At 36.9% G+C, this 25,003-nt stretch overlaps 5 protein-coding genes across 12 annotated transcripts; 3 read left to right on the top strand and 2 right to left on the bottom strand.

The window, feature by feature from the left end:
- Positions 1-29: 29 nt before the first annotated feature.
- Positions 30-1,111, bottom strand: LOC110380261 (nucleoside diphosphate kinase 6). The gene is made up of 3 exons (XM_021340189.3): positions 758-1,111; positions 450-610; positions 30-204 (listed from the first exon to the last, which is right to left on the bottom strand). The coding sequence occupies exons 1-3, from the start codon at positions 964-966 to the stop codon at positions 59-61; spliced, it is 516 nt and encodes a 171-aa protein (XP_021195864.1). The 5' UTR covers positions 967-1,111; the 3' UTR covers positions 30-58.
- Positions 1,112-2,591: 1,480 nt separating this feature from the next.
- Positions 2,592-4,881, top strand: LOC110380246 (U5 small nuclear ribonucleoprotein 40 kDa protein). Its single transcript, XM_021340167.3, has 6 exons — positions 2,592-2,828; positions 2,901-3,027; positions 3,157-3,360; positions 3,558-3,800; positions 4,037-4,215; positions 4,441-4,881. Exons 1-6 carry the CDS (start codon positions 2,712-2,714, stop codon positions 4,618-4,620), a joined length of 1,050 nt encoding a protein of 349 aa, XP_021195842.1. The 5' UTR covers positions 2,592-2,711; the 3' UTR covers positions 4,621-4,881.
- On the bottom strand, positions 4,860-6,842 carry LOC110380245 (nucleoporin NUP42). The gene is made up of 3 exons (XM_021340166.3): positions 6,621-6,842; positions 6,107-6,357; positions 4,860-5,968 (listed from the first exon to the last, which is right to left on the bottom strand). Exons 1-3 carry the CDS (start codon positions 6,712-6,714, stop codon positions 5,234-5,236), a joined length of 1,080 nt encoding a protein of 359 aa, XP_021195841.3. The 5' UTR covers positions 6,715-6,842; the 3' UTR covers positions 4,860-5,233.
- Positions 6,843-6,973: 131 nt separating this feature from the next.
- On the top strand, positions 6,974-11,246 carry LOC110380251 (stimulator of interferon genes protein). 5 transcript variants are annotated; one of them, XM_021340172.3, is made up of 8 exons: positions 6,974-7,198; positions 7,281-7,351; positions 8,242-8,292; positions 8,567-8,805; positions 8,912-9,202; positions 9,680-9,884; positions 10,347-10,460; positions 10,982-11,246. In XM_021340172.3, exons 2-8 carry the CDS (start codon positions 7,294-7,296, stop codon positions 11,074-11,076), a joined length of 1,053 nt encoding a protein of 350 aa, XP_021195847.3. In that variant the 5' UTR covers positions 6,974-7,198; positions 7,281-7,293; the 3' UTR covers positions 11,077-11,246. The 5 variants fall into 5 exon arrangements, with proteins under 5 accessions (XP_021195847.3, XP_021195848.3, XP_021195851.3 ...); XM_021340173.3 differs by having other exon boundaries at positions 7,265-7,351; XM_021340176.3 differs by having other exon boundaries at positions 9,719-9,884; positions 10,982-11,245.
- Positions 11,247-13,042: 1,796 nt separating this feature from the next.
- Positions 13,043-24,972, top strand: LOC110380253 (stimulator of interferon genes protein homolog). Of its 4 annotated transcripts, none has more exons than XM_021340180.3 (9): positions 13,043-13,141; positions 13,264-13,373; positions 13,668-13,737; positions 14,506-14,556; positions 15,060-15,304; positions 15,619-15,885; positions 16,265-16,433; positions 23,145-23,258; positions 23,537-24,972. In XM_021340180.3, exons 3-9 carry the CDS (start codon positions 13,677-13,679, stop codon positions 23,629-23,631), a joined length of 1,002 nt encoding a protein of 333 aa, XP_021195855.3. In that variant the 5' UTR covers positions 13,043-13,141; positions 13,264-13,373; positions 13,668-13,676; the 3' UTR covers positions 23,632-24,972. The 4 variants fall into 4 exon arrangements, 3 of the variants coding, with proteins under 3 accessions (XP_021195855.3, XP_049704603.2, XP_021195854.3); XM_049848646.2 differs by having other exon boundaries at positions 13,264-13,439; XM_021340179.3 differs by lacking the exon at positions 13,264-13,373 and having other exon boundaries at positions 13,049-13,218.
- Positions 24,973-25,003: the final 31 nt, after the last annotated feature.

Here is a 25,003-nt window from a genome sequence, read left to right as displayed (position 1 = left end):
ACTACTTTTAACTTTACTACCAATGTTGGCAGCAAGTTATTTTTATAACTATTACTATCTAAAGCTTCTTAACATGTTGAAAGAAATGGTCATTGAATATTATTGGACCCCGCCGGAACCATTCTTCATCATCCAGGCGCCAATGGTAGAAGGAGAATTCTGGGAAAAAGAACTTGATCTCCCTTTCAGCAGAATCTTCAGAATCTGAAATAGTAGATGTATATTTGTTAACAATAGGCAACATAAATTAAGCGCCTGTACAGAGCTGCTTGCATAAATTGGGAAAATACATATGTGTAAATTAAGCAGTGTTTAGCAACCACAAGACCTTCATTTTCCATAGGGTAATTATTAATGTTGAATACTACACTGCTACCAAATGTTCATTTATATTAAACTTTCTCCACAAAAGATATCATAATATAGAATTGTTTATCATTTGCCATTACCAGATCCATGAGCAACATTCCTAGTGTCAGATATCCCAAACATGCCTCTCAAGCAGTAAGGGTCTTGAAACTGTCCCTTGTAAACGCTGGTAGGCCCTAGGATCTTCCGCCACAGGTGTATAGCATTCACGTGCCCCAGCACATGCAGGTCTATGCACCCACTGGAAAGTTACAAGTATATGCGTTAAATTTGAGTATACTTTTCTTTGATATTTAGCAATTATTTCATAATCAAATATTGGAATAACGAAGTTAACAAAACTAAAATAGTTTGGTAGTTGTGAATACGACAATCATTATGAACTTACCTAGCCATGAATGTAGTAAGGCGATTATAGAAAAACTTGCCAACATGTTCTTGATAAAATCTGCAAGCAGTCTCTGTATCTAGATTTACCCTTTTTGTTTTCACAACGATGAACTTATTTTTCAAAATATTTCTAATGAATGATAGCACTACTGGATTCGACACCGCATGCGGTTTTATTATGGCTAACGTTAGTTGAAGCTTCTGCATTGCGTAAATGTAACTTTAGATCCTAGTTTCAGTCATAACTTCTTTCAATTTGTGTTGATAAAAATCTTTTTTTCTTAATTTTCCGCCTGTTCAGAAAAATAAACGAGAGCCAAACAGCTGATGACACAAAGTGTCAAATTTCAAACGATGTCATTGTCAACACTTTGCAGATTGCCATACAGGACATGCGTAATCAATCAAAAAGTTTTTAATTTAAATTGTAAAATTAATTTAATACTTTTCAAAAGTAAATAAAATAAAAGACATGAATAAAACAATGACTTTATTTACCCGCATGTAGTCACGTTACTTAGCCCATTTTCCGTCATGGAACCTCCGCTAGATATTTTGTTCACCCAGTTTATTCATACATACCATAAAAAATGGAGTTTGCATCCGTTTCCGCACCGACGGCAATCTTTTCAATCTAGCCAGGTTTAAGGCACGCACTAAAGTATCGTATGCCCTGATCACCGAGATCATGTATGCTGACGATCTGTGTTTCGTGGCGGAATCCCCAGAAAGCCTGCAACAATTGATGTCCAATTTTCACGAGGCTTGTCAAAAATTTGGCCTGAAGATCAGTGTCAAGAAGACGGAGGTTATGTCCTTGGACAATAACGGTCACGAGACACTGACTATAAGACTCGGTGAGGACTCGTTAAAGCAGGTCGATAAATTCCGTTATTTGGGGAGCACATTAACATCGAAGTGCGACCTTGATGTAGAGATCAACAGCAGAATCGGTGCTGCTGCCGCAGCATTCGGCAAGTTGGATGCCAAGGTCTTCCGTTCCCATGATCTTAAACTGGCTACAAAAATATCGGTTTATATGGCAATAGTATTGCCTAACATCTTATACTCTGCTGAAACGTGGACTGTGTACCGCCGGCATATCCGCACACTAGACCAATTCCACCTCAAATGTCTACGTAAAATACTTAAGATCCGATGGTCTGATCGTGTGCGAAACACCGAAGTGCTGCGACGAGCCAATGTCGGTGGCATTGAGGCTTACCTTATGCGGCGACAGCTTAGATGGTGCGGTCACGTGTCACGTATGGCGGAGGAGCGTGTGGCTAAGCGCATCTTTTATTCCGAACTAAAGGAGGGCAAACGAAAGCAGGGCGGACAGTTCCTCCGATATAAAGATGTGCAAAAACGTCACATGAAAAAATGTGACATTGAGCCTTCGCAATGGGAAGGGCTAGCAGCCCAACGGCCTGATTGGAGAGCTCTAGTTAGAAACAAAGTTTCTGACTTTGAGGAGCGTCGTCGGTCAGAGCTTGATTCTAGACGCGACGAACTGAAAGCCCGACCACCCGCGGCAATCAGTTACAATTATGATAATGGTGTGCTCACATGTCCGCAATGTGCGCGGACCTTCTCAAAGAAGATTGGCTACTGTAGTCATATGCGAGCACACCAGCGACAATTATCTGTACGGAGTTGAGGCAGTCGCCGTGACCGAAAATCGGTCTGGAGGAGTCATCAAAAAATCCATTCCAGTTGGGATGGTTAATAAATGGATAAAAAAACAAAGGTTCCAACTTCGACGATGTTTTGGTCAGTTTTGTGAATGGTAAACTTAGACCATTGACTTTGATAAGACGTCTCGGTCTATCTTCTTTTTTTATTGTCTATGGCCGTCCGAGTTTGCGTCACACAACAAAAACATTGGAGGTTATAAAATATAATTTAAGAAGTACATATTTCCAGCTTCCAAAATATTTTCCAACTTAAACATGCCTGAAGTGGAGGTGAAAAGAAAAGCGGACGACATGTCCGTAGTTCCAGCCAAACGAACACGCACTGAGATCTCCGTTGTTGGAACTCGGGAGAAAGCCGTAGTAACTTCTACTGTAAGTTGATTCCAAATTGATAACAAAACGTTTTCTGTAAAAGAATGAGTATTAAGTAATAGTATTTCACAGGTGCCTCGTACTTCAAACTTGTATGCGCCTATTATGTTGTTGGAAGGGCATCAAGGTGAAGTGTTTACATCAAAGTTCCACCCTGAAGGTAAACACTTGGCTTCAGGAGGATTTGACCGACAAATATGTAAGTATTTACTCGCTATACTTCTTATATAATGATATAATCATTACTTATCGTTCGTAATCGTTTGACTATTATGCCAAATTAAAACAGTGTTTTAAATTACTAACTATAAAAAATGTATTTTTCCAGTCCTATGGAATGTCTACGGTCAGTGTGAGAATGTAATGGTGATGAAAGGCCACACGGGTGCCATCATGGAGTTATGCTTCTCTCCGGATGGTGCCCACCTTTATTCCTGTGCCACGGATAACACAGTTGCTGTGTGGGACGTCCCCACTGGGACTAGGATCAAGAAACTTAAGGGACATGCCAGTTTTGTTAACTCTGTCTCAGGTATGAAATATATGAAATTGTTACTTGTATATCAGCATAAATTGAATCCATATGATCTCAGGAAATCTGTAATATAATAATCTGCATTATTTGTCTATTTACGAAATAGATTTCTCTCCCTTGCTTTAGATGCAATTTTTGCATAGTTTTGAAGTAATTAATTACCCAATATTGAAATATGAAATTAATGTTTACAGGAGCAAGAAGAGGTCCAGAGTTATTAGTATCAGCATCAGATGACAACACCATAAAGCTATGGGATGCCAGGAAGCGGAACCCCATAGCATCATTCGACAGTGGATACCCTGTGACATCAGTACTCTTCAATGATACAGCAGAAAAGATCATTTCTGGAGGCATAGACAATGTTGTCAAAGTATGGGATATCAGGAACAATCAGATCTCATACAAAATTAAAGGCCATACAGATACTATAACAGGTATGTATCTGATGAACACAATATTATTTCTTGACTAATAAACTATTTCTAACTGCTCAGTTCTTGCCATGGAGTTTCAGAAGGTTTCTTTCTTCACAAAATGAGTTTGTGCACACACCTTTGAGTTTGATGTTTGTGCAAGAATCAATGGGTTTTCTTTCCTACCAAACTTGAATCTGATAGTCTGGAACCATAACTGTTTTTTAAAACAACTTATGTATATGTACTTTTTTCAGGTATGGCATTGTCATATGATGGGTCTTACCTGCTATCAAACTCAATGGACAACACGCTGCGGATATGGGATGTAAGGCCATTTGCACCATCAGAACGCTGCGTCAAGTTGATGTCAGGCCATCAGCACAACTTTGAGAAGAATCTGCTACGCTGTGCATGGTCACATGATGGTTCAAAGGTTTGTTCCAGTTAAAAAAGAAAAGAAATAGTTATTTATGTTATTGTTTGTTTGACACCTTCCAGTAATTAAATTAAAATCATACCGATTGGATTTGGATCCTATTTTCTAGATGACAGTTGCACTTACACTACTATGCCAATAAAGAAGCTTAAAAGCGTACTTCAGAATGAAAAATCCATTTATTTTAGTCTCTTGATTTATATTCTATTTCTTCCTCTCCAGGTGGCAGCAGGATCGGCAGACCGTTTCCTCTACATATGGGACACGACATCGCGCCGAGTACTCTACAAGCTGCCGGGACACAATGGCTCCGTCAATGACATAGACTTCCATAGAACAGAGCCCATCGTCTTGTCAGCTTCCAGCGACAAACAGCTTTACTTAGGAGAAATTGACAATTGAGACTTATGATAGTGATTGTGCTGTGGTATCAATGTGTCAATGTGTGTGGAGACTCTTATTTTAAACCAATTCTTTGGGAGTTAATAGGATGCCTCGACAAAAGGAAACTATGTATGTTTTTATGTTCTACAACAGATATCTGCCAGATTAATGGCAAATAAATGGTACTTTGCTTTGCCATTTTAAATATTTTGTAAAAACTAAGTATAGAACTTAAATAAGTTAATAAAATGACCATCTAATTAAAATCATTATTTACTTTTTGCCTTATTGCTTATTTATCACATAGAAAACACAAATAAAGGTAACATTATTATACATCAACAATTATTTGAAGAGTTATAAATAGTCAGTCCATTGAGTCCATGTTGCAGTAAGAAACATTGTTAAGAAAATCTTAATTCTGAGAAAAACTAATTTATTGTTAAACATGTTATTGTGACCAGGGAATGCTTTGATTGAATCAATTGTTTTGGTTCTATTAACAAACGGACAAATTACATACAAAATATTCAGTAACTTAACATTCACAAATATAGCCACACAAGGAATTTAAATACAAACAAGATTAATATTTACAACTTTTGAAACAAAGCTATAATACTCAGTAATTTTATGAAAACAACTGTTGTCCAGTACACATCTCATGCGGTGGAGGCAGCTCAGGAATGAAACCTAACTGAAAACTATTACTCTTGAACGCCTCCAAGTCTACATCAGACAACTCTTCCATCTTACTATAAACACCAGGATCATCTTCCATCTGTAGTTTGTTGGTTGCTTGCCCAAATATTGACGCAGGACTTGGAGCAGGCTGGAAAACATTCCCCTGACTAAATGGAGAAGTATTTTGATTTTGACTTGGTTCTCTTGCAAAAATATTTTGATTCGCTTGAGCAAATATATCAGTTGGGTTACTTGGATTTGTCTGATTAAAATTATTCTGAGCTGCTGCAGCAAATATTGATTTAGGATCAACTGTTGGGTTTTGTGGACCAAATATGTTTCTGGAAGGCGGGCTTTGACCAAAACCAGGTTGATTAGCTTGTGCAAACAATTGCTTTGCTGGATCTGGTTGTTGCTGATTGAAAATGCTATTTTGTGCCTGGCCAAATATTGACTGAGCACTTCGATTTTGCACAGGAGCTGCCTGGACAGCACTGCGGAATATAGAAGCTGCTGCATTGTTGGCATTGCTGAACACATTCTGTGGCTCGTTTGAGAATGGTGAGGAAGCTGTCTCTCCTTTGTAGAGGCTTCTTAAAATCTTAATAGTGTTGAGGTTAGGTTGTAGCAGTTGTTCATATTTTTGTCTAGCCTCTTTTACCAGATTGTTGAAGTACATGACCTGAAACAGATACAAGTTTTATATTAACCTCTTGAATGCCGCTAATTAGAGAACAATAGAGATCCACGTCTAAAACACACAAAAGGTTAAAAATCATTGGTTTATGTTTTGAATAACTAATCATAAAATTATACTTACAGCTTGATCAATATTATTTGTGTTTTTTGCCTCATATATGAACAGCCTGGCTTCCTCCGGAGACAGGTCTGAAATTCCTGGAAATATGGGTTTTTCTTTGAAGGGTGAGTAACATGAGAGGATCCACTGTCCTCCCTGGAGGGCTGCTTGTATGTCAGACTGCACTTGCTTGACTAGCTGTTCATCTGTGACGGCAGACGCCTGCTGCATCTGAGCTGGTGCCGGCTGGGTGGCTTGAGCTGCTGGATTTGCTGAAACATGCAAAAATATACATTATGAAACTTGTGGTTAGCGCACACGGAGTATGTTGCACTTGCAGAGTTTATTTGTAAACTAGGTCAGCGATTAGATTTGCACCATACTTTGTAACTCTAAATACAAGTATGTAAGTAGGTAGGTAGGGTAAGTGTAGTAGGTCGAATAAATCTACGCAAAAGCTAACTTTTAACATTAAATTGGATAATCTACAATGATGATAATGTTTACATTTGTACAAATTGTTAAAGAAACTCACCATGGTATGTGTACTTGGATCCGTAGATATGTTCAAATCTACAGTTCTTGCCATAACGGCAGTATCCTGCCTGGAAAAATTTACACACGACCATTTCGCTATCTTAAGTTTGAAAGCATAATAGAAATACAATATAAGTCCTCGTTTATTTTATTTATTTCAAATTGGATTGCTCATTGCACCCGTCCACCGAATTATTTTCACTCACAGTGACACTGACAGTTGTAGATTGTCTGTCATGCACGACATACGACATGTCACACAAAGGCAAAGAGACACACATTTTTATTTTTGTGACACATTTTATAGAATTTTGCCTTGACTATGGCCCGGTTCTTTCTCACTTTCTGTCATTTCTTGTTTACTTTGTTTACAATGTTTAGTTCGTCTCAGTTTTTAATAATTATCACTGATTACTACCGTTCTTAGTGATTTACTCGTCATAAATTTATTATTTTTTTTGTGAAACAATTACTGTGTAAGCATACGTAAACATAAAGAATAAAAAATTATGAGAATAATCAAGGGAGATTGATATCACTTTTTTATTTCATTATTATCTCTTAGAAAAGGATAAGGTAAGTTTATTAATAATCGTAGTATCCAAGAAAACATTCGTGATTCTATAAAATAGTTTAAAATAGGTACTGTTTTTTTCAGATACCTAGTCAAAATGGATGAAATCCAGATTTACTTCATGCAAGTGATACTGGCAGTTGGAATTACAATAGGTAAGGTTTCATACCTTTAAACATTTAATTTATCACCTTCTGTAACTTATTAATAGCAAATAATAGGATATGGAAGAAGATATGCTGCACCAACCACAAATAATAAATTGGGATCTGCCTGTACCCTTGAAATGGTGAAGGCATGAGTAATCTTTGTACTTTAGCATTGTCATGTATATCAGCTATCCTGACACAGATATCATCATACAATACAATGGACATAATTTGTGTGATATCAATCCTAGCGTTAACCTAAAAATAAACGGTTTTAAATAATTTATTTAGCGAAAGGTCTCTATGAAGCTTATTTGTGATTTTTAATTGCACTCTTCTCTGAAACTGTATTTGTATTAATTCTTAAGCAAAATTACCAGCTGATTGATGAACTTTTTAATAAGAGGAAAAACAGTTGCAGTGGACATAATAGCTTTGTATTTATTTATGACTAGCTTCTGCAAGCGGTTTCACCGGCATCCCGTGGGAACCTTGGCACGAACCCGGATAAAATAGTAGTCTATAGCCTTCCTCAGTAAATGGGCTATCTAACACTGAAATAATTTTTCTAATCGATCCAGTAGTTCCTGAGATTAGCGTGTTCGAACAAACATACAAACAAACTCTTCAGCTTTATAATATTAGTATAGATTACTAGAGAATTGGATCACATAGACATAGGGTATGAATGAAAGCTATTCTCCATTTGGGTAGTATATATTAGTAATGCTATCAACGGGTATAAACAGTCATTTAGTTTGTGTAAAACTCTTGTCTAAAATGTGTGGCCTCTTCTGATGACCTAAGATTACCAAATTATTTTTATCAAGGCTTCAACAATGAGTCCTTTGTGCCAATGTTACAACTATGTAATAATAAGTTCCCATTTATTTTAGGATCCCAAACATTGGACTTCAATGATAAGCATCAGTGGACATTAACTATTGGTAATTAGAAATTTTAGTAATACTGCACTCCATTATAGTAGGCACTTTAATGAAGGTAAACAATCTTGATAGGACATTTAGGATAAACACATTAAACAAATAAACTGCTGCTTAAAATAATGATTCAATTGGTTTTTTAGCCTCATTTAGATTGAAACAAATGAGTTTTCGAAGTGCCACATCAAGATTGTTTATCTTTAGATAAATGCCTTCTCAAATGAAGTACAGATGCCTCTAACTTGGCACCAACAACAATACATTATTTCATTTTCAGTGAGATACATAGTGTATATTCTCACTATACAAGGAAGCAAAGGATTAAGCTCAATAGGCTATGACATCATACACAAAAAAAAGAGCCTGAACACTCGGCTGGTACAGAATATTAATGGATTACAAATAATAATGTTTGTGGCTTGCACTGCCATATTATTGAGCAATAACCAAAAGTTTTTCGCTGAAGACTTCCCTTTGATATTCATTGCTTGCTTGATTGTGGAGTATCCAGAAATTGTAAGTATAAGTTACTTCCACTTTTTGTGACCACAGAAACATAATATTTATTCTTACTAATGATGGATCAGGTCGAAATTAATCTGCAATACTTGTCTATTTTCAGGAAACCAAATATGCAAGACCCATAAACTATGGAGTTGGAATGGCTTGCAACTTCTATGAAGGTTATCTAATGCATGTGATTCCTTCAGACGGAGGGAAGTATGGAGGATTTGTTCACAACGTTCACGCCTTCGAGTCAAGAGAGGGCATCGTGGTACCGGTGAAGAAACTCTTCATAGTTATAACTAAGTCACTGTATAGCCCGCCAGACCTCAAGCTGTTTAACAAAACGAACAGAGAAGATCTTCCTAAGCTGGAAGCCTGTACGGTGAGAATTGGTGATTTTTCACAGGTTTGTCATTGATTGACATAACTGTTATAGACTTGTGAATGTCTCTCCATCCTGTAACAATGTACTTGTTACCACTTATCTGTTTCCGTTTCTTAATTTCCAATGTCGCGACGATACTTCATTACCTATTACTTATTCTACATTCATAAATCAATCGCCAATTATCTTATGTGACTATGGTCCCTGTGCCATGAGCAACGCACGGCTGTCATACACCCTTACTTTAAATTAAGAAAGTCAGCGACATTCATCGTCAACCGCGTAGTATCAATTTTTTTTTTCATGAATCTGTTCGAAAACAATAAGCCACTTTGTTTGGTTGGATCTACAAGTCCTAATACATACTTTTATACTTAGTTACCATCGAGAGCTTATCAAAAGCTGAACTTTTCAGCAGACCCTCCTTCTAGACTTAGTTAACTAATCTTTGGACGAGACTGGGAATGTCTCGTCTCAGTGCAACAATTGATTTCTTAGGAGCCCTTTGGGTGTGGCGCTGACGATGGTCTGTTCCAGTCGCTGGACGACGTGGAGAAGGACATCTCTGGCGTGAAGGACCGCAGCTACAAGAACTCGACGTACAAGATCTACCGGCGCGGCCGCCCCGTCTGCCTCGTCGCCGAGTGCGCCACGCCGCTGCACACGCTGCACCGCGTCATGCAGAATAAGGAGCTCTATGAAGGTTCGTACCACCTGTCTAGTCTCTGTGAAGTTAATGGCGGCTTCCAATCTGACCAGGTACTTACCTATGTATAGTTCTCGTCAAACTTTTTGACGTTATTGGCATTTGGTTCGATCATTGCGCGAGTGGCTAGCGGGTAGCGAGACTGCTGGGGACACATGCGTTGACTTATGTGAGGAATTTAGTTTCGGTGGGACATCGAGTTTCACGAGAACTGTGCCAGTGTTTCAACCCAGTTAGTTTCCGTATGGGCAGTCCTTAAAATGTGCCACTCACATTTTTTTAAGTTTTACTATTTTGACTAGGTATATTTATTGCGTATCATCATAAGACTTATGAATTTGCCTATTTGTCAATATGCAGACACAAACGAGAGGTCGTTAGCAATGGATATTAATTAACCAGAGATTCCAAATCGACAATTATGCGGATGGGTACCTACATTTTTCATGTTTTTTCCAGACTTGGCTGAAATAAATGTGGAAGATGTATGTAATGATTTCTGCGCCGCGTTGACAAGGATCCTGGCTAGAAGTTCCGAGTGCAGAGACAAAGTAGAATTAGTTTATTATGATGGTAAGTTTCTGTTATTTTTTTATACTAGCTTCTGCCGCTTCCCGAGGGAACCACTTAATTCATAAAAATAAAAAACAGCCTGTATGTTATTGTAACATATCAGTATCAAATTTCATTAATTTACGTTCAGCCATTTGACCGTAGGTAAAGGAGTAGCAAACTTACAGCACTCCCATTGCACAGTTTGATGACGATATTATAAAGGTCGTGGTGGCCTAGTGGGTAAAGAACCAACCTTTCGAGCATGAGGGTGTGGGTTCGATTCCAGGGTCAGGCAAGTAACAATGCAATCTAAGTTTGTATGTACTTTCTAAGTATACTTAGACACCAATGGCTGATAAAAAGGTGAAAGAAAAACATCTTGAGGAAACCTGGACTATAAAGTCTGAAATCGCCAACCCGCATTGAGCAAGCGTGGTGATTAATGCTCAATCCTTCTCCATGTGAGAGGAGGCCTGTGCCCAGCAGTGGGACGATAAAAAAAAGGCTGCAACAGTAATATTATTTATTTTGTATTTCAGATACAGACCCGGAATCGAACCTGGCAGATGTTTTGTTGGACAAAATTAAAGAACTGGAACCTAATTTCGAACAGTTAATTAGTAGTAGATTATAGTTTAAGTTATTGTATTAGGTTCCGACATTTAATTTGACTGTACACTGTACACACTGTACTGAATGTACATAAGTAGGCTCATTTTGAGCCAACTACATAATTTAAGTAATATTATTTTCTATTGTAATTTTAATGCCTGTGAAACAGGAGTATAAATAATTCATAGGAATGACGCGGATACCTACTTGGTACTAATTTAATATAAATAATAATTTTTAATTGAAAATATTTTTTATGAATCTAAAGCAGTATGTTTCTACTTTTATATTCTAATTGAGTGCTGTAAGAATAAACTTAAGTAAAAAAAGTTATATGTATGTTTTATTTTTCAAAACTTCTCAGGCTACACAAAAATCACAGGTTTCATTATTTATACTGCAAGTTACACGCCGCAACTTGGTATCAAAGACGAATCCAGTCCTAAGTTCCTAGCATATCTTAAAATGAAAAGATGAGACCCTAAAAAGTTCTCAATTGAGACAAGGAATTGTGTATTTATCAAGAACTAAGAGTGTATGTATACATATGCATGCTAATCAAAAAAGTCGGGAACAGTGAGGAAAATAAGCCAGTGACCTATGAAGCAGAGTTTGAGAACTTGAATTTAATGAAGCTTTGATTTACTTTTTTGTTTCTTTTTATAAACGGATAATGGAATAAATATTATATTTATTTCCATTTTGTGAAAGTAAAATATTAAACCCACCCAAAACAAAAATGTGAAAGACTGCCAAGTTCGATATTATGGGAATGCTTCGCCTATAAAAGAAGTGAGATCTGAATAAGTACCAAGTTCCATACACAGTCCTCAGTTAAAAATAGTTACTTTTTAATGATGTTACTTGGCAAGTTTTGATACACCTTGTTATAAACCTACTAAACGCAATGAATCAAGTATTTAATTTTCTATTCTATTAAAACTTGCCAAGTAATCATCATTAAAAAGTAACTATTTTTAACTGAGGACTGTGTATGGAACTTGGTACTTATTCAGATCTCACTTCTTTTATAGGCGAAGCATTCCCATAATATCGAACTTGGCAGTCTTTCACATTTTTGTTTTGGGTGGGATTTCATTTATTTTTGTAAGGTTGTTTATTTTATTTTTTTCTTATGATGAAGTTAGTTAAAGAAATGTCTCATTTATACTATTTTTTAGATTTTTTAATATTCACTATGTTTCTTACAAAGAAATGAACTAGATTAACTAAATGGACTAGATTTACCAACTGACTGACATGACATGTTATCATATATTATGTTCGTGGATCAAAGTTACACATTCGTTATTTTCGAAAGTGATTCACACTTGGCCGTTTTCAGATTTTTACTTTACTTTGACTAAATACAAACCTTTGTACCATTCGAAGATATATTATATAAATATAGATAAATTTAGTTCGTTTTAGTTCCTTAGGGGTATAAATTTACACCGGGTATAAAACACCTTCATTATTTTGAAACCGACTCACACTTGGCCATTTTCAGATTTTTCCCTTTACCTTGACATAAAGACCTACCTCCACACCAAATTTCAAGTCAATACGACCATTGGAAGTGGTCTAGGTTTTTGATGAGTGAGTCAGTGAATAAGTGAATAAGTGAATCAGTGAATCAGTCAGTGAGTGTATAGTAAAAATAGCGATTTTCTGACGTCAATATCTCAAGACCTACAATAGGTATATTAATGAAATTTTGTATTTTAGATAAGTGAGGGGGTCTCAACAGATACTAGAAATTTGATATCCGTAAATAAAATAGATTTTGAGTTACAGGGGGGTCGAATTTGGCCCGAAATGGTTCGTGTAATATAACCCACGGCCGGTGTGTCGCTTTTTTGCTCGAACTTGGCGGATACACTGCCGTGTGTCTAGTCTAGATCTCAAAAGTCCTAGTTGCAAGGCGGGAAAATTAAAAAAAAGAACAGTCAAACAATGAAACAAAATGTCATGAATGTCATATTGTCAAAAAAAAAACAATGTTTTGTGCTGTGTTTCTTTACCGCCAGTCTTTTTAAACACTCAAAAATTCGCAAAGATGTACTGTAATGCATGTAAAAGATGACGTAAAGTATCTAAAAATAGCTATCATAAATAAATTATCCTCTATTCAGCCGTATTACTTTCGTTTTATGATTACCAGGAACTCGACTTTATCTGATTTAATACTTATATTCAATTTTTTTAGGTGATTTGCTTATTGTTACTTTTTTAACTACTGATTACCTAATTGGTTCATTAGTTAATTAATTGTAAACTTAAAAGTTATGAAGACAAAAGTTTGGAAACTGCAGAGAGGTTAGTTTGTGGAAGTGCATTCAGTGATGTTTTATTTTGATATATAAATAGAATAAAAATAATCAGGTTAGTATTTAATTAGTATCTTTTAAAATGTAATATGCGCAAAGGGTATTAAATTTAGAATTGGTCAAATATAGAATATGTTTTTTTTTAAATATTATGTGATCACAAAAGCATGAAATATCAAAAACTGGCCCAAGTTCAAATATACCTAATAGGAGATTTATTAAAAATAAAATGTACATATTACGTTATGTATTCTAACAATAATAATGTTCTTAATCTTTTCAGACATCAAAAATGGAGAAAAACAAGCACATTTATATAATGCAAATTTTATTAGTTTGCGGCATAACATTTGGTAAGCTTATCATATTTTATGTCATATAAAAATAACATTAGGTATGTACAACATAGCTACTATCTTAAATACAAAACAAGTCAACTATAATATTAATAACAATTGCTGTTTAAACAAAAGCTTACATTGTTAGGAAATTAATGCAATGTTTACAATTTACAGTGGTCCAGTCCCATTGCTCTGAAATTACATTGTTTATAGATTCAAGTTACCACTTGTTAGCTACACAGTTTCAACAAATACTTTTGTAAGATAAACAACCTTTACCACTCAGGACTTATGTTGCATTAAAATACAGTCAACATCAAAATTATTGTATTGATTAAAAAAAGAAAGACACCCATGCATTAAAATAAAAAAAAGTTTACGAGATTGTAGGAAGTTGATATTCAACTTGTTATATGGTCGGCATTTAACTTGTTATGTATTTATGTGTTTGGCAGGTAAATCTTTAAATTACTACAACATTTGAAACAATCATAATCAATATTTTTTTCTTAACTAAACTGTCCCACTTCTCGGAAAAGGTATCCCCAATTCATGTCTACTGCTCTCAATCCTTATAGGAATCCGTTTACATACATCCTTATATTATAAATGTAACACTAAAAATATTTTTATGAATGTTGATGATGACTGTACCAGTTAGGAAACAAAAGCTGCTTTGTTTATGGAACAAGGCAGTATAGTTAAAGTTCCCATACTGACTGAACATGGCGTGGACAAAAGTTAATGTGTTTGTCACAGTCACATTATTGTTGGTTACAGGATCACAAAATTTGGACTTGAATAATAAACATGTTTGGGCGGCGAGCATTGGTGAGTCCTTCTTTTTATTCAACTTAAATTTATGTACTGAAAAATCTACAAATAGAAAGTCGTGTTTATTATACTCCATAAAACTCAAAAATGGCTGATCCATTTATGCTGTAAATTAGAACCGGGAGAAGGATATAGGATAGACGTTGTTTTCACCATACTGGAAGCAGTTATCTTGGGAGCGGGTGAAATCGCGGGCGGAAGCTCATTATGTATGAAAATATCAGTAAATTATATGACCCTCAACAATATTTGCATCTTGATTTTTTTAATTTAAAATACCTTTTAGTTGTGTCCTGAAGTTTCAACTTGAGTAGTCTTTCGACATATCATTATCGATACAAATAAATGTTAGGCCTGTGTTTAAGATTTTACATAAAATTTAAAATGCGATCATGAAAATTGAAATGAATGGAAATTTTAAGTGCCAAACGTCTGTTTAACTGTTTTGTAATAACTATCATTTTTATTTTAAAGTATAAACAATTGTTGTTTCCTTTCAGCTCGAAATGTTCTCTACATACTAACAATACAAACACTGAAGGGGGTATGTGTGGTGGGCTATACAATGTACCGTAAGAATCAGGCTTTGGATGCCAAAGTCCTGGACAGGATGAACCGGCATCATGTCATGATGTTCCTTGCTTGTGTAGCTTTCCTTGTCCTCAGTGAACAGAACGTACTTGATAGAAGCATTTACTTGATTATATTAGCAAGCCTTGTTACTGATATTCCGAATATAGTTAAGGTAAGTTTTTATGTCATATTTTCTCTATATTCATGCACATATTCATTATTTTTTTATATTAAAGAATGAAAGTAATGTATTATATACTATCTTCCGGTGGTAGGCTTACCCGCGTCATTTGGAATCTACTTTGTGTATTTTTCGAACGTATATGAGCTATAAAATCGATTCAGTAGCTTTTGAGTGAAAGAGGAACAAATGTCCATTCATATAATACATTAGCGATGTAGCATTAAAATAGTATACATATATGTACTTAGGATGATTGATTGAAGTAGACTGAAACAGATTTAAATATAAAATCAACATTTCAGAAAAAAGACAACAAAATAACAATGAACTACGCAATGGGGATGGCCTGCAGCTACTTCGAGGGTTACCTAGTCCACGTGCTGCCCTCAGACGGAGCCAGGTTCTTCGGTTTCCTGGAGAACATCAGGGCATACGAGGATAACCAGGGAGTGGTGTTCCCCGTGAAGAAACTCTTCATTGTGGTCACCAAGTCCCTGTACAGTCCACCGGCGCTCAAAGACTATAATAAGTCGGATAGAAATGATGTTGCTAGAATTGAAGCTTGTAGTGTAAGTTTTTTGTTATCATAATAGGGTACCAGAATATTACACCGAGTTCTTTGCTTGCACAGTTCTTGCCAAACATGATGGGTCACACACAGCTAACTTTCGAGGACGAGTACGAGAATGTGTTCTATACCGTTGTGAACCTTTAAAACTCTTCTAAATAGAAAACTCATATTATTTTCACAGCAAAACCCGTTGGAAGTGGCAAAAGAAAGGGTTTCTTGTTTTGGGGGCTGTGGTTTAATTTGACGTTAGAAAACTACTTTAGCTAAATAGTTTGAATACATTGGTTTTGATTCTCACGCGATGTCCCTTAGCCACCAGACAAATTGGCGAGAACTATAACCGCAAAAATTTCCTCAGTTTACGTGACTACTTTCAGGCGTTAAGCACAATCCAGAAAGACGTGGCGGGTGTAAAGGACCGCACATACAAGAACACTGCCTACAAGATCTACCGCCCCACCGGCCGACCCGTCTGCCTCTCCGTGGAGGGCGGGACTCCACTCGCCACTCTCTTTCGGGTCCTTAGGAACAGGGACCTTAGTGAAGGTCAGTCAAATTTCTAGCTATTTAATCTTTTTATTTATTTAATAAGTACAGTGACAGACTACAGGTTAAGACAATCAAGAAAAAACAACAGTTAGCATACAGTACATAAATCTGAAGTCCAATTATTCCTGTAGATAATATTCAAGGATTAATATGCTTCGTTAGAGACAGTAAAGTTGAAATACTTAATATTAAGAAGCTAATACATGACTAAACAATTAATACTATAGGTATTATATAATGAAGAGGAAACATTTTTACGCTGCGCCGACCCCAAATAATAATTGGGGCGAGGGCAGAAGGATGATGATGATTTTTTTTCTGATTACTGAACCGATTTGAAAAATTGTTTCACTGTTTTGAAGCTAAGCTATCACCGAATAACCTAAGCTATATTTTGTCCGAGTCGAAGTTTGTGAATATGAAGTTAGTGAAACCGCGGGAAAACAGCTTTAGAAAATAAACCATAACAAAAAGTGAAAAAAATATATGTCGACGCAAGTCCATGGTAATTAACCTGGTGTAATTGTTTTGATTATGAAATCGATTATTGTGATGAATCAATTGGTCTTTTTAGTTATTAATTAGTGTTATGATTTTTGGAATACACTGACTATATTTTTGCGTTAGAATAAAAACCTTAAATTAATCGATGAAATTATTATGAGTTTTGTTTGACAGTTGAAACATTCGCCGCCATTTGTAGACCGGATGTTTCAACTGAGATTAAGATTTAAAAATTAATGAAATTGTTCATAATTACTTTCGAAATGTTTAATTAATTTAAGAATTATTTTTGTAATTAAAAGTTAATTATTTAAAGAAGTTGCAATTTAAATAGTGCGTTGACGTTTTCCCGCCCGACGCCATCTTTGGTTTTAAATTCGATTGGCGCGCGAAACTGCGAGAGACTGAATATAAAATCACTTTTTGTTGGAGCGCCGGGCGGTTAAGACGTGGTGTATTGCAGTCTTGTGAGTACCTTGCTATTATTTTATTATTGTAATTGTGATAATTGTGATTGTGATTTTGAATATTAGGAAGTGTGATTATAAAACTAGATTGCTCTCTGGTATTGTGAAATAAATCGTTTAGTGTGTTTATAGTTGTGTTTTATTGTTTGCGATGAGTGCGCCAAATAATGAAGGCAGTGACGTTAGCAATGCTGACGTTACTGCTTTTAAAGATTCCACTGGACCAAACCCCTCGTCATCAGAAGTGGGATCACCACCCACATCTGCTCTTCCTTCTGTTTCAAACAATGAACATAGTGATGCTTCTGTTGGCGGGGTCCCAGTGGAATTTTTCGCGCAAATGTTGCAAATGATGAAGCACATGTCCGATCGTATAGCAACAATACCGGACACAAAAGTTAAAATCAATGACGTGTTTTTGCCATCATATGATCCGGACGCAAATATAGGAGTGCGAGAGTGGTGTAAGCACGTGACCACGGCCATGGAAACCTACAACCTTAGCGATTATGATGTCAGGATGAAAGTCGGTAGTTTACTCAAAGGTCGTGCAAGGTTGTGGGTTGACAACTGGCTTGTTTCAACCTCCACGTGGCAGGAATTGCGTGATGTTATGATAACAACTTTTGAACCTGAAAATAGATATTCTCGTGATATAGTCCGTTTTCGAGAACATACTTACGATAATTCAAAGGACATCGCGCAGTTCTTATCACAGGCTTGGATGTTATGGAGACGTGTCACTAGGGATAAATTATCGGATGATGACGCGGTTGAGGCTGTGATTGGTTGCGTTGGAGACGAGCGATTGAGAATCGAGTTGTTGAACGCCAGGGCTACTTCGGTCCCAGAGTTGATTTCGGTAGCTTCCTCAATAAAGCGCAGTAAGCGACCTTATCCTAGTTCATCAAATATACAGCAGGGCCCCGTCAAACGACAGCGATTCTTGGATAAGCCGTCTTTATATTGTCAACATTGTAAAAAACCCGGTCATGATACTCGAGATTGCCGTTACCGTGATAAAACTGATAACCCTCAACTGCGGCATCATGATGATAAAACGGTTCCTCAAAAGGATAATAAACCGACCTGTACGTTCTGCTCACGAATAGGTCACACATATGAAACTTGCTATAAACGTGAACGAACAATCGTCTCGAATATTAATTGCGTAGGTACACCAAAGTTAAATCGCATACCGGTGTTGATTGGGGGTTTAAAAATTTTCGCAATTTTCGATAGCGGGGCGGAATGTTCGGTAATACGCGAATCGGTTGCTTCAAAATTACCGGGTAAAAGGACGAACGTTGTTAATTATCTAAAGGGTTTAGGACAGTTTACAGTAGTGTCATTATCAACGTTGATAACCGTTTGTGTAATTGATGATATAAGGGTCGAACTCCATTTTCACATAGTTCCGGATTATGAAGTGTGTTCAGATATTTTGATAGGCATGAATCTTATGCAAGATACGAATTTAAGTGTGATAGTTAATTCAAAAGGCGTGACATTGATTCATCAGCCCGCGGTTTTCCACATGCGATTACAAAGCGAAAAGTTTGACAATTTGGATTGTGACTTGACAGACGGTGATCAAATCAACGAACTTAAATTGTTATTAGCTAAATTTGAACATCTTTTTATCCGGGGTTACCCTCGCACACGCGTTAATACCGGCGAGCTCGAAATACGTCTAAAGGACCCAAACAAGTGTGTTGAACGTAGGCCATATAGATTGAGTCCAATAGAACGACAAAAGGTTCGTGATATTGTAAGTGAGTTACTTGAACACAATATTATTCGAGAGAGCAAGTCACCTTTCTCCAGTCCGATCATATTAGTCAAAAAGAAAAACGGCAAAGATCGCATGTGTGTGGACTACCGTGAGCTGAATAGAAACACTCTGAGGGATCACTATCCTCTGCCTATAATTTCCGATCAAATAGACCAATTAGCGGGGGGTTATTACTTCTCTACGTTTGATATGGCAGCGGGGTTCCACCAGATCCCCATCTCTGAAGGGTCCATTGAAAAGACTGCCTTCGTAACACCGGACGGCATGTACGAGTACTTGGCCATGCCATTCGGTCTTAGTAATGCATGTTCCGTTTACCAGAGGTGCATGAATAGGGCTTTAGCTGACCTCCTAAATTCACCTGACCAGGTATGCCAAGTCTACGTCGATGACGTACTTACAAAATGTAGTGAATTTGCAGAAGGATTGTCCCGTATCGAACGGATACTTATCGCGTTACAAAATGCCGGGTTTTCTATAAATATTGAAAAAACTGCCTTCTTTAAACGCTCTATCGAGTACTTGGGCAATATTATTACAAACGGACAGGTTAGTCCTAGCCCAAAGAAAGTGGAGGCTTTAACGAAGGCACCTATTCCACGAACGGCTAAACAAGTTAGGCAATTCAATGGCCTCGCCGGATACTTTCGTCGTTTCATTCCCAATTTCTCGCGTGTAATGGTACCGCTTTATGAGCTAACAAAGAAAGACGCAAAATGGGAATGGAACGAAAGACACGACGAGGCTAGAAATAAAATCATACTGCATTTGTCTACTGCGCCTACCCTTGCATTATTTCAGGAAAACGCACCAATCGAGCTTTACACTGATGCGAGCAGCCTCGGCTACGGCGCGGTACTCGTTCAGGTCATCGGAGGTCGCCAGCATCCAGTCGCGTACATGAGCCAGCGTACCACTGATGCAGAGAGCCGCTACCATTCTTACGAACTCGAGACGCTAGCAGTGGTGAGAGCAGTAAAGCATTTTCGGCATTACCTGTACGGCCGAAAATTCAAGGTAATAACAGACTGTAACGCCTTGAAAGCGTCTAAGCATAAGAAGGATTTACTGCCACGAATTCATCGCTGGTGGGCTTTCCTGCAAAACTACGAGTTCGAGGTCGAATATAGAAAAGGTGAGCGACTGCAGCACGCAGACTTTTTCAGCAGAAACCCTACAATTGAAATGGCGATCAACATTATGACCAAGGACACCGAGTGGCTGCAAATTGAACAACGTCGTGACGACACCCTTCGTCCTGTAATAAACAGCATGACAACCGACAACCCAGCTCCCGGCTACGTTCTTGAGGAAGGCGTGCTGAAGAAATTACTCGCGGATCCTTCTATACTCGGTACGTGCAAACCTACAGTAGTACCAAAATCATTCCAGTGGAGCTTGATAAACTCCTTTCACACATCTCTACAACATCCGGGATGGGAGAAAACTTTACAAAAACTCAGAGATAGTTACTGGTTTCCTAATATGAGCACCATTGTAAGAAGGTTTGTAGATAACTGCGTTATATGCAGAACCTCGAAGGGATCTTCAGGCGCAATCCAGGCACAGCTCCACCCGATACAAAAACCTACTGCAGCATTTCAAGTAATCCATATGGACATTACCGGCAAACTTGGTACGAGAAACGCTGAAGGTCAGGACGAATATGTGATCGTTATTATTGACTCCTTCACCAAATACATACTACTTAATTACTCTAATGACAAGAGTCAAAGCAGCAGTCTCGCAGCGCTGAAACGGGTCGTGCATTTATTCGGGACTCCAGTCCAGGTAGTGGTTGATGGCGGTCGAGAATTTCTTGGCGAATTCAAAGCCTATTGCGACTGTTTTGGTATCAATTTGCATGCTATAGCGCCAGGAGTAAGCCGAGCAAATGGGCAAGTAGAACGAGTAATGAGTACCTTGAAAAACGCACTAACAATGATAAGGAACTATGACACTGAAAACTGGCAGACGGCCTTGGATGCCCTTCAACTTGCATTTAATTGCACCCCACACAGAGTGACAGGATGCGCGCCACTTACTCTCCTGACACGCCGTAAGCACACCGTTCCACCAGAACTTTTAAGGTTGGTAGACATTGATAACGAATCCATCGATTTTGATATGCTCGATCAACACGTGCAACGGAAAATGGCGGCTGCAGCTGAATATGATAAGCACCGTTTCGACAGAAACAAAGCTAAGCTGCGCCCTTTTCAAAGAGGAGACTACGTCCTCATCAAAAATAATCCCAGAAATCAAACCAGCTTGGACCTGAAATACAGCGAGCCATACGAGATTTACAGAATATTGGACAACGACCGTTACATGGTAAAACGTGTAACCGGCAGAGGGCGCCCACGCAAAGTGGCGCACGATCAGCTACGCCGGGCTCCACAGCCTGGGGAACAAGAAACCGTGTCGACGGGTGCCAACGATGACACCGAACAGCAAACCACAGCACAAATAGTCGATACACCGGATCCACCATCAACGTCACAAACCACACAGTTATTGGACGCTTAAGTTAGTGTAATATTGATTAGAAGTTTAGTGTAACATTTTAAGAGTGTGCTTAGGTAGTTCAGTATAATTTATTGTGGATGTTAAATTCTGTGCGACACGTATCCTTTTCTCCTTGCCTAACTTGTCATTTTCAGAGCCTCTGGGGACCACGGTCAGAAACATAAGGCCCAGGCCCCAGCATCGACCTACCCGGATCCTTTAGGACCCCTGTGGACCACGGCGTACGAGACCGCTCAGCGCCACAGCAGCAAATCCCTGTGAGCTTCATCAATAAACTATGGGTAACAGATTGCATAACTTTCAGAGCTTCTGGGGACCACGGTCATTGGAAAGACCTAGGCCCTAGCATCGACCTTTCTTCATCTCCTAGAGCCTCTGTGGACCACGGCGTACATGACCGCTCAGCGCCACAGCACGCCTGTTCGAGAAATATAATCATGCAAGTATGCGTTGGTCATTTGCATGTCAACAAATCAGAAATGTAATCAAGTTACTAACTACTTTGCTCACATTCCTTTATATTTCCTTTACTTTATGAACTCTGTAATCTGTTGTGTACCAAAATCTGTTTTACAAGAACCGTGACTGGTGCTGAGCACGCACCGTCTCGCAGAATGGCCGTGTCGACGCAAGTCCATGGTAATTAACCTGGTGTAATTGTTTTGATTATGAAATCGATTATTGTGATGAATCAATTGGTCTTTTTAGTTATTAATTAGTGTTATGATTTTTGGAATACACTGACTATATTTTTGCGTTAGAATAAAAACCTTAAATTAATCGATGAAATTATTATGAGTTTTGTTTGACAGTTGAAACATTCGCCGCCATTTGTAGACCGGATGTTTCAACTGAGATTAAGATTTAAAAATTAATGAAATTGTTCATAATTACTTTCGAAATGTTTAATTAATTTAAGAATTATTTTTGTAATTAAAAGTTAATTATTTAAAGAAGTTGCAATTTAAATAGTGCGTTGACGTTTTCCCGCCCGACGCCATCTTTGGTTTTAAATTCGATTGGCGCGCGAAACTGCGAGAGACTGAATATAAAATCACTTTTTGTTGGAGCGCCGGGCGGTTAAGACGTGGTGTATTGCAGTCTTGTGAGTACCTTGCTATTATTTTATTATTGTAATTGTGATAATTGTGATTGTGATTTTGAATATTAGGAAGTGTGATTATAAAACTAGATTGCTCTCTGGTATTGTGAAATAAATCGTTTAGTGTGTTTATAGTTGTGTTTTATTGTTTGCGATGAGTGCGCCAAATAATGAAGGCAGTGACGTTAGCAATGCTGACGTTACTGCTTTTAAAGATTCCACTGGACCAAACCCCTCGTCATATATCTACTTACTGGTAAATAAAAATATCAAAACATGATAATAAAACATAATGTATAATTTAATTTCAGAACTGGAAGGTCTGGACCGAGAGGAAGTAGTGAAGGACTTTCTGACATCTCTGCGCAAAATCATAGACAAAAGCCCAGAGTGCAGGGGCAAGTGCGAGCTGATCTATTTTGATGGTAAGTCTAGGAATTACAACTCTACAGTTAGGGATATATCCACGAAATGTACCGTATATTAAATTATGATTGTAGCATAGTCTTTACTAGCATAATTAAATAATAATTAATGCTAGTAAAGACACTTGAGAAAATATCTTACGATCTAAAGCTTAAATATTATTGATCTGTAAGTTAAAAATTTCCTAGGAAAATAACTAACTTTCGTAGAATTGTAAATGAGAGATATATTATTTAACGCCACAATTTTTTAATTGTTTTTCTATGTATAATTACAGATACGGACAGAAACTTAAACTTAGCGGATGTGCTGTTGGACAGAATTCGTGAATTGGAGCCCAATTTTGAAGAAATCATTGCTGAGAGGAGGTAGAAACTATGTGCATCAGTTCCAAGTTTTATTGTATCAGTTTAAGGTGATCTCACTCATCATTGTTATTTTATACTGTTGTAAAAAACAAGATGTTTTTTTAACTGTCAAAATCATTGAAAGAAGGTTAACGTTAACTTTCGTTAATAATTTTTACTATTTGACTTCGAATGGTATAATCAGTGCTTAGAATGCAAGGCTGGTGCTCATATGAGTAAAAGTAAATAGGTGTAAGTACAAAATGACCATAACAAAAGGTTGAATTTTACTGCCAAGCTAAAACTTGTTGCATATTAAGTTTTGTACAATCTGGGAGCTAAAGAAAAACATATTTTTAACATACAAACTTACATAACGTAAGTCAGTTTTAAAAACTGCTTAAAGTTAAGTAATGGTACTATTTAGATTTAAGTTTATATTTTAATTCAAATGATAGTGGCATTGTGAGCCTAGTCATTGACATAGTAATTTTTTTTAAAGATTAAGTTTAGGATATGTTGTTGTTAAAACTAATTGTTGTCTGATATTTCAAATATCAAATAGTTTTACAATACATAAGTCTAGGCATTGTGACGATATATTTCTAAGATTAATTATAATATCCGCTTGCAGGTTCTTAAATATAGGCCTAAAATGAAACTTAAAAATAATTATTTACATTTTCTATGTTTTTTAGTAATTATAATTGATTGAATTTTATTTTAATAATATTTGACGAAATTAATTTAAAATATTGTTACTTAATTACCTGAGTGCACTAGAAGAAGGGTTATGTTTTTTTTATAAATAGTATTTTGTTCCTCATGTTTTAAGTACCTAAGTACACACAGTTATAAATGGATGGGATAGTACATATTGTTGTACTATAAAACCTTGTGACAAAACTGAGAGGTTTTTTGACTTGTAAATTGGAGTTTCGTTTTTGAATGATTTTAATGCATAGTTCAAGGAGTTCAAGAGTCATTAACAATACCTCATAATACGTAAAGTACAAACATTGCAATCAGAAGCTCTAAGCGTTTATCAGTAGTTGATGACGGGTAGCTACGCTAGTTTTAAAACGTACTTGCATACTATTAGGGCGCGTTGTGTTAAGTATGACCCTTTATGATTTCTAACTAGCTAAGCCAAAACTAAAAAATGCTAATTTACTGAATTGTTATCTTTGGTAAACTATCACCACTGAAAATCTATTATAAAAGTACCAATAAAACGTCTATATCTTTGAGAATTATATTTTATGCATATTGCAGAATTTGGTTTTATATAAATAAATACTATTAATAATAACAAAAAGAATGACAACATCACCACAAAATATTAATAAAACTTGTATTTTTATAATCCAAATGTATTTTATTATCTTTGCCCTTAG

This window comes from Helicoverpa armigera, chromosome 18, assembly GCF_030705265.1.
Source record: "Helicoverpa armigera isolate CAAS_96S chromosome 18, ASM3070526v1, whole genome shotgun sequence".
In the NCBI taxonomy this organism is placed as follows: Eukaryota; Metazoa; Arthropoda; class Insecta; order Lepidoptera; family Noctuidae; genus Helicoverpa; species Helicoverpa armigera.
This window is presented reverse-complemented; position numbering and strand designations above follow the sequence as displayed.

What these genes read in the sequence shown, in the direction of transcription:
- LOC110380253 (XM_021340180.3), top strand. Translation starts at nt 13,677, where the DNA reads ATGGAGAAAAACAAGCACATTTATATAATGCAAATTTTATTAGTTTGC. An exon ending in TGTTTGGGCGGCGAGCATTG is followed by an intron (nt 14,557 to 15,059) that starts GTGAGTCCTTCT and finishes GTTTCCTTTCAG; the next exon opens with CTCGAAATGTTCTCTACATA. An exon ending in CGAGCTGATCTATTTTGATG is followed by an intron (nt 23,259 to 23,536) that starts GTAAGTCTAGGA and finishes GTATAATTACAG; the next exon opens with ATACGGACAGAAACTTAAAC.
- LOC110380251 (XM_021340172.3), top strand. Translation starts at nt 7,294, where the DNA reads ATGGATGAAATCCAGATTTACTTCATGCAAGTGATACTGGCAGTTGGA. An exon ending in GAATTGGTGATTTTTCACAG is followed by an intron (nt 9,203 to 9,679) that starts GTTTGTCATTGA and finishes TTGATTTCTTAG; the next exon opens with GAGCCCTTTGGGTGTGGCGC. An exon ending in GAATAAGGAGCTCTATGAAG is followed by an intron (nt 9,885 to 10,346) that starts GTTCGTACCACC and finishes TGTTTTTTCCAG; the next exon opens with ACTTGGCTGAAATAAATGTG.
- LOC110380245 (XM_021340166.3), bottom strand. Translation starts at nt 6,714, where the DNA reads ATGGTCGTGTGTAAATTTTTCCAGGCAGGATACTGCCGTTATGGCAAG. An exon ending in ATCCAAGTACACATACCATG is followed by an intron (nt 6,358 to 6,620) that starts GTGAGTTTCTTT and finishes TGCATGTTTCAG; the next exon opens with CAAATCCAGCAGCTCAAGCC. An exon ending in CAAATAATATTGATCAAGCT is followed by an intron (nt 5,969 to 6,106) that starts GTAAGTATAATT and finishes TATCTGTTTCAG; the next exon opens with GTCATGTACTTCAACAATCT.
- LOC110380246 (XM_021340167.3), top strand. Translation starts at nt 2,712, where the DNA reads ATGCCTGAAGTGGAGGTGAAAAGAAAAGCGGACGACATGTCCGTAGTT. An exon ending in TTTTGTTAACTCTGTCTCAG is followed by an intron (nt 3,361 to 3,557) that starts GTATGAAATATA and finishes TAATGTTTACAG; the next exon opens with GAGCAAGAAGAGGTCCAGAG. An exon ending in CCATACAGATACTATAACAG is followed by an intron (nt 3,801 to 4,036) that starts GTATGTATCTGA and finishes TACTTTTTTCAG; the next exon opens with GTATGGCATTGTCATATGAT.
- LOC110380261 (XM_021340189.3), bottom strand. Translation starts at nt 966, where the DNA reads ATGCAGAAGCTTCAACTAACGTTAGCCATAATAAAACCGCATGCGGTG. An exon ending in CTTACTACATTCATGGCTAG is followed by an intron (nt 611 to 757) that starts GTAAGTTCATAA and finishes GTAACTTTCCAG; the next exon opens with TGGGTGCATAGACCTGCATG. An exon ending in GAATGTTGCTCATGGATCTG is followed by an intron (nt 205 to 449) that starts GTAATGGCAAAT and finishes CTACTATTTCAG; the next exon opens with ATTCTGAAGATTCTGCTGAA.